At 43.5% G+C, this 7,788-nt stretch overlaps 1 protein-coding gene across 1 annotated transcript; it reads right to left on the reverse strand.

Annotated features, from left to right (window-relative positions):
- Positions 1-2,069: 2,069 nt before the first annotated feature.
- On the reverse strand, positions 2,070-4,334 carry Cxcl10 (C-X-C motif chemokine ligand 10). Its single transcript, XM_027388425.2, has 4 exons — positions 4,148-4,334; positions 3,567-3,693; positions 3,286-3,375; positions 2,070-2,914 (listed from the first exon to the last, which is right to left on the reverse strand). Exons 1-4 carry the CDS (start codon positions 4,206-4,208, stop codon positions 2,896-2,898), a joined length of 297 nt encoding a protein of 98 aa, XP_027244226.1. The 5' UTR covers positions 4,209-4,334; the 3' UTR covers positions 2,070-2,895.
- Between the last annotated feature and the right edge of the window lie 3,454 nt (positions 4,335-7,788).

The raw sequence follows: 7,788 nt of genomic DNA on the forward strand, positions 1-7,788 counted from the left end.
TTGTTTTGCTATATAAATTTGCTTGATGTAAATGACAGTATCTCATAATAGCTAATATTCCAGAGTTTGTTTTTCCTTTCAATTTTTTTAATAAAAGTTTTTTATGTGTGTGTCTTACCTGCTTGTATGGCTGTGTACTGCTTGTGTGCAGTACCTGAGGAGGCCAGAGAGGGCACTGCATCCCTGGGAACTGGAGTTACTATGTTGGCAGCAGCAACAATTCAGAGATATAAGCAGTTACTAGAAGGTAATTTGATGGACACATCATGTCCACTTAGCAAAAATGAGCATAGATAGGCCCACTAGGACCTGTATGAGCTTCTGACTGGGTTTACAATAGCAGACAATGGTTTACTCCTGCAGAGTGCACTCAGATCCCATCAGAGAGCTTCTGATAACCCCAAATAGACTTGCAACTATTGCATCAATGGGCACATCTTGCCTGGCCTTGGTAGTGTTGTATGCAGGATCCACAGATAGGTCAGACTGTTGTTCACTGTTCTCCTCCAGCCTCAGTGTTTTGGGGCACTATGAGGGCTAGTCAGCAGGGTGAAAGCTTCAAGTCTGATTCCACTGTATGGTGTCTTCATCAGTAGGCTCTTACCATCTAGTTCTGATGAGTAGCCAGCACTGCTGTAATAGCCTTGTATATGTCCTATGCAACAATGGATTATTGTATTGTATGGTAGCAGAATTGCTAGAATTTATGGCATGCAGGGGTTCAGCTTCAGAATGTCACTCTTTTCCCCAGAAGTCGTGACTACTTGTTTTCATTAGCTATGGAAGGACTCTCCTCACTGTTGTATTTTCTTGTTGTCAGAATTATCTGATTTAATTTTGTTTTTGCCAGTCTGATGGTGTGAAATGAAGTCTTATAAGTGTCTGAGTATGCATTTCCTTCATTAAAAATAATTTCCTTTATTAAAATGAGGTTGAGCACCTTCTGGTGTTACGGGCTTGTGCTTTTTTTTTTCTTTTGCGAAATTCTTATTATTTTTCTGCTATGTGACTGATTTTAACCCTTTTAGCCATTAGAATTCCTTTAACCTTTTTACTGTGTGTGTGGTGGGTTGAGGTAGGGAGTGCACATATCCTATGGTATGGGTGTGGCAGTCAGAGGACAACTTGCTGGAGTCAGTTCTGTACTTATGGGTCCTGGGGATTGAACTTGGTTCTTCGGGCTTGCTGTCAGGTGCCTTTCCCTGCTGAGTCTTCCTGAAGATCCCAATGAGAATTCCTCATGCATTCCAGAAACTAATCATTTATCACCTAATTGTGTTGTAGGCATCTTCTTGGTCACTAATTGGGCAGAGAAGGGTAGGAAGAAGTGGGAATGTGGAGCTGAGTGGATGATGGTGCAATTAAACAAGTCTATGCGATGGAGGTGAATACTTGGGGCCAGGAGAGAAATGAATTGATTGCAGGTTTTCCTGTGCCGTATTCTGGTGGAGATGTCTTGGATCTAGCTGTCTGTTCTGGTTCCCTCTCTGATGCTGTGCTCAGCACCAACTTCAGGGAGGAAAGGGTTTACTTAAACCCCCGTTTCCAGGCCATGCTCTATCACCAAGGGAAGCCAGGGGAGGAAGTGGGAGCAGAAACCACGGAGGAGGCAGCTTACTGGCTTGCACTCTGGTTTTCTTCCCCTGGCTCATGGTCAGCCAGCTTTCTTATGCAACCAAGGCCCACCTGCTCAGGGTGACACTGCCCTGAGTGGGCTGAGCCCGCCCACATCAAGTGTCAGTCAAGACAATCACCCTCGGACATGGCCACAGGACAGTTTGATCTCCACATTGCCTCAAGAGAGACCCTTTCTTCCCAGATGGCTCAGTTACATGGAGTTGGCAGTAAAACCTAACCAGGACAGGGTCCATGCCCATGTCATTCTCATGCCTTGCCAGTCATATAGGAATCTTGCATGATGGGCCTTGAGGAGGCTAAACTTAGGAGGAGTGCAGTAATTATGGTTCATTTGTCCTCTACCCACCCCCACCCCAACTTCCTGTCCAAACCATTGAGTCTCTAAACCTCTGAAATCATTCTCAGTCAAATGACCCACAGGACATCTCATATTAGTTATTAATACTTTATTACCTTTTGTTCTCCTAATATTTTCAGTACAGTACAGTACTACAGTACATTATTTTTATTTTGAAAACCATCCAACACCTTTTTTGTTGTGTAACATTGAAAACCACTTGTCCATGTAAACGTTTCTCATTCCTCATTGATGTACTTAATTATACAAGTTCTTTCATACACAATGAAAATGGTACAAAACATACATCTAGGAACTCTACTTTGTACAGTTGTTCATTAAATAATACTTATACACACATTTCCATACATTTCTAGCTTCCTGTTAATATTCTGAGTTATGAAGTTTCCTTGGGAAGATGGCTGTAAGCTATGAAGTAAAGTTTGTTCTTAGGAGCAGGCAGGTGGTAGTCTTATTGTGACTGTATTTGAAATAAAAGAACCCAGGTAACTCAGAACTGAAGAGCTCTGCTAACACACCTTAAGGTAGGGAGGGTGAGGAGCAGGCAGTGCTTGGCACGAGGCTAAGAGCGTAGCACCTCAGCATAGCTTATATAGTACAGCGCCAGGAGAGCCATTGCAGCTGTTCGTGTGAGAACTCAGGGCCAACTCTCAGTAGAGTTGGGAACTCTTGTCACTGGAGTTACTGTTGTCTCAGGATGAGGAGCTGTCCATCATCCTGCAGGAATAGTGACCGGATGTCACTAGGAATAGCAGCTGATGTGACCATGGTTGATCACCTTTCAGGGGAACCAGGGACAATTAGGGCTGGCCATAGGCTGAGTAAAGAAGTGATGGAGAGATGGGCTCTCCACTGCCTTACTGTCAGCCACAGCACTGCTGTGATCGGCTTCCCTCTGGTTAAGAGGCTCTTTTAGACCTGTAGGAGGAAGAAAGCATATTGAGTGGCATAGACTCTGGCTTCAGTCTGGGAACCCAAAGGCGCTTGGGAAAAAGGCTTGGTTCACTTCCCTCTGCTACACAGTCACCATGGGTCACAGAAGCTGTTGTTTTTAGTGAGGAAATGGGGAAAGTTGGACAGCTTTACCTGGACAGTTGTAACTGCCCAAAGGCTGAAATAACTACCTGTCACTCCTAGACATTGATGGCCTGAGGTGGCACCTTAGTGTCTGTGTAAATGGAGGTGGAGAGGGGCATAATGGTGACATATGGCAAAGATCCCACAGCAAAGCCAGTGCAGATGTTACTTCCTAAGACTGCCATTTCCCGAAAGAGCACCAGCAAACCCACCTTCTTTGGCTAACTGCTTTCAATAAATTCTTGATGGCCTCAGACTCTGGATTCAGACATCTCTTCTCTTCAGTCCTTTTCATTGTGACACTGTCAAAATAAGCAGTGAGACAGGTAGATTAACATCAGGCCAACAGCAGAAGGACCAGACAGGCTCACATCAGAATCCAAGTTCCATTCGTTAGTCACCACAGAGCCTTTGCTGGTCTTTCCCGATTATCATCACACGTTGAATATGTGGTTACATAAGGGAAGTTAGCAGCAGGTGGGGTTTTACTCACATGATCTCAACCCGTGGGCAGGATTGACTTGCAGGAATAATTTCCAGTTTTCCCAAGGCCCTCGGTTTTACAGGTCGGTCATCAATTTTGATGCAGGAGCAGCGGACTGTTCTTGATAAAGGGATTCCTGCAGGAAGAGAGCAGCAGCAGAGCAGGGAAGGTTAGCCTACTGTTTCATTTTAGGCACTTGATACAGGTGAGGTAGTGGTTAGCAGAATCTGTCCCCATATTGTCACTTAATCTGAGAAGAAAGCTGCATGTGACTTTTAATGATAAAATCATGCCCTTATGTATACTTCACATTATTAATTAGGCTCAGGTAGGGAGGCATCTATCTGTCTTACCCTCCTTCCTACCCCATCTCTCCCCATCCTCTCAGTTCTTTCTTCCCTACCTCTCCCTTTCCTCCCTTTCTCTTATTCTAGTTTTCTCTGATTTCAACCAACATGAGATAAATTCTGCAAGCAGGAGGAATCTCTGCCTTCGTAGGTACACACCAAAACTTAAAAGTACACTGTGTTTAGAATTGAGCCCAGTTGTCTTTCTGACTTGGGTAACTAAATAGCCCTGGTGTTCCTTACCTTGAGTCCCACTCAGACTCAGCAGGATGAGGCAGAAAAGGAGGACAGCGCTGGCATTCATGGTGCTGACAGTGCAGGCTTCTTGTTGGCTGGCTCGGGACAGATGTCAGCCCTGATGAATGCCTGGTGAAGTGCTGGTCTACTGTGCGCTATTTATCTGCAGAGTTTCCCTCCCTGACTCTTGATTGGATGGCTTTGGAGTTGGCTCAGCAAGACTTCAATATCCTTTAAGGGAAGTCCCCTGTTGCAAAACGGAGGTTATTTGTGTTTATTGTGAGTTCTGAGTTTGGAATTTCCCTGTGCTCCTTTTAATTTTTAACAAGTGAGTTAGGTTTCACTTTCCAAAGCATGAGGTTTTTGAGAAAGCAGCTGGAGTGCACTATGGAATAAGTTTGAAGATGTAAATCTCATCTTTCCCCTCATGTAAAACAGCTAATATTTAAAATCAAGTCCCAAACACAGTTTTGATTTTTGTTGCCTTTTCACTATTTACTTTTGCTTTTTTTTTTTGGAGAAATGTGTTTATTTCTCTTACAAACTTTATCATCAAAAACTTGTAAGAAATAGAAGACTCACACACCAGATTTTTTTTCCTTAATTAACCAAACCTGAAGTCTATAAACTTAATGAGCTTCTGTGCTGTTAGAATAGGCATTCAGAGCAGAAGTTGCGGAACCTCACATCAAGTCTTACACCGAGTGCAGGTGATGGTCACGAGTGACAAAAGAGGATGTAAAGCTAATCTTTGTTCTAGTTCTGATCCTGTCATGGATTTCTTGGTTGTTTGCTTAGCAAGTGTGTGGCAACCAGGGGATCAAGGATGAAAGTGATGCCCACTGGATGCGGGTGTCACTCTGCAGTGGAATGACTGAGGCAGCAGATACTCAGAATCTAGAAAACTACTTTGAAGGACTTTCACAGAGGTTTCAGTGATGCAGGGACAGGCTAGGACAGGGCTATTAAACCTGGAATGTACTGGTTCACAGCTGCATTGGATGCCAAGAATGAAGCCTGTATCTGCAGACTGGACCTGCAGAACAGGAACTCTATCTACTGCCCGAACAGAAAGTGAGTTGCTGTTTGGGAAAGATGGAAATTTCTAGAGTGCTAAATCCTAGGTTGGTGTAGTCCAAGGACTAGAACAGAGCTAAGCTCTCAAGTGAGCAGGTCAGACAGCTGTGGGAATCTGGAAGGACAGAAGAAAGGAGGGAGTAAGGCCAGGGGTGACAGAAGCCAAGAGACTTTGGTGTGGCAAACTTGTGATGAGGGGATGGCTCCTGTGAGAGGGTTCCATGGGGAGTCCATACTTGCTTCTGCAGAATAGAAACTGCACTGGTTGGAATGTCAGAATTTTAGAGCGGACTCTGAATGGGTGGGTGCTGAGCAGAGTTACATTAAACAATAAAGAAGATACATGGTGACAGTCTTATTTTTTTATTGTACAAGTTTGCAAGATACAAGGAGAAAACAGATTGGAAGTAGATAGCAAATGGACTAATAGTGGTTTATTAAGAAGAAAATGTTTTCTTAAGAATTACATGTCATTAAGTATCTGTTAGTCACTCATGACCTTTTACTCATTGAACCCCTTTAAGAGCCCAGGACCCCCATTTCTGTAGCCCATATTCTCAAACACTTGGTTACAAAGAACAAATCTCCAAAGAGCAAATTCATGGTTGAGGTTCCTGATTTTCCCTTCTGTCTCTTCACTTGGCTGAAGTCATCTTTGAGGTTATTTTGGAGTTTCTGAAACTAAACATCTAGAAAATGCTTAAGTTAGATTTATTTTACACAGAATTTCACACTACAATGAAAATTAGTATATATACATTGCATGTATGTGTTACACAATAAACGGACACATGATAGACACACACTTGTATTTTAAAGCTGTTCTCTTGACTAAAACAGACACTTTGCACTGAATTCTGACACAAATTATAGCAAGTATGGCATATATGTCCTGGAAATTTTTGTGGCTAGGGGGAAAAACATGTATTCCTTCTTCTATATTGAAATCTAAATTAAACAGAAAACAAACCCAACCATTAACTATGAAGTTAATGTCAAATGACCAAAACAAAGATATCTAATACGGAAGTTTCTAGGAGAATATAGGCTGTCAGAAATGCTTTGAAGACACCTGAAGAAAAAAGGTCAGCCTCAGATGAGCCTTAAGAGTGCGACATACTTACAGGATGTTCATGGTAGAGCACACCTTTAATCCCAGAACTTGGGAGGCAGAGGCAGACAGATCTCAGTGAGTTTGAGGCTAGCCTGATCTACAGAGTGAGCTCCAGGACAGCCAGGGCTACACAGAGAAACCTTGCCTTAAAACGGAAAGAGTGAGGGGTACTTACAGGATGTTCATGATGATGTACACCTTTAATTCTCGCATTTGGGAGGCGGAGGCAGGTGGATCTCCCTGAGTTCAAGGCCAGCTTGGTTTACAGAATTCTAGGACAGCCAGAACTATATAGAGAGCCCACCTCAAAGAAAACCAAAAGTGAGATGTACTTAAATGGCCAGGAGGAGAAGCATATGCAAGTGTAGATATGCGGCAAAAACACTATTACAGAGGAAGCCAACCAGCCTGTCAGGAAGGTCGGGGAGTGGCATGGGGGATTGATCCCTTGTTAAGGCCTGGAGTTCAGCTTTGCAGGTTTTGAACACTCATTGTCCCAGTTATCCTCAGCATGCTCTGAGAGAGTTGACTATGCCAAACAAATTTGATAAGGACTAAGACACAAATTATTTTTGTTGTTGTTGTTGTTACTATTTGTTTTTCAAGACAGGGTTTCACTATGTAGCCCTTGGCTGTCCTGGAACTTATTATGTAGACCAGGCTGGCCCCAAACTCACAGAGATCCATCCCACCTGATTCTGCATCCCAGTGCTGGGATTAAAGGTCTGTGCCATCATGCCCAGCCTAAGATGCAAACTTAAAAGTCTGTTCCTTGCTGGTGTGGGCCTTCCCATGACTGGGATGGCTGGTTGAGATAAGTATCCAGGCCACACCTGATCCAGAATCAGGATGCCTGGGAATGTGAATTAGGAATCTGTATTCTGCTTGGCCAGAAGAGAAGCAAAACAAAGATTCCTTCTCTTGTTTTGCATGGGAACCTGCTCAGGGCATAAATCTCATGTACGTGACCCACATGGGAAATCATTCAAGAACAGCTACAGTTTGTACATCCGTAGCAAACCTACCATGAATGTTCCAGTCACTGCCAACCTGCATGGGGTATTTGTATAAAAGAAAAAAAAAGGAGGGGGGGAGTGGTAACTTTTAGTTTTCTTTTAAAAATTCTCAAGGCTTTTGGTACATCTAATAGAATTCACTGTTTGGGGCTCACTTTGGAAGAAAGTGAATTGAAGAACTTAGTTTCAGTTTCCAAGTTTGTTGCTTCAGCTCCCCCACCAGACTAGAGAAGTAAAACACAATAAAACAGCCCGTCTTTAAATGTTTGTGAACACAGACCCAAAGAACAGGGCTTTCTGAGAAATGAAAGCACTTAGGAGAAGCACAGAGCCAGCCAGCGTTTGTAGACGGGATTCCCCAAGGTACTGCAGGACTCTGCTCTGGCACCATGTCAGCAGAGACACTGACCTTGTCAGCAGAGCTTCCCCTTCCAAGTTTT

This window comes from Cricetulus griseus (assembly GCF_003668045.3).
Source record: "Cricetulus griseus strain 17A/GY chromosome 1 unlocalized genomic scaffold, alternate assembly CriGri-PICRH-1.0 chr1_1, whole genome shotgun sequence".
Lineage (NCBI taxonomy): Eukaryota > Metazoa > Chordata > Mammalia > Rodentia > Cricetidae > Cricetulus > Cricetulus griseus.

Coding starts and splice junctions, on each gene's coding strand:
- Cxcl10 (XM_027388425.2), bottom strand. CDS start 4,208: ATGAATGCCAGCGCTGTCCTCCTTTTCTGCCTCATCCTGCTGAGTCTG. Junction 3,694..4,147: donor GAGTCTGAGTGGGACTCAAG/GTAAGGAACACC, acceptor CTCTTCCTGCAG/GAATCCCTTTATCAAGAACA. Junction 3,376..3,566: donor TGCCCACGGGTTGAGATCAT/GTGAGTAAAACC, acceptor TTATTTTGACAG/TGTCACAATGAAAAGGACTG.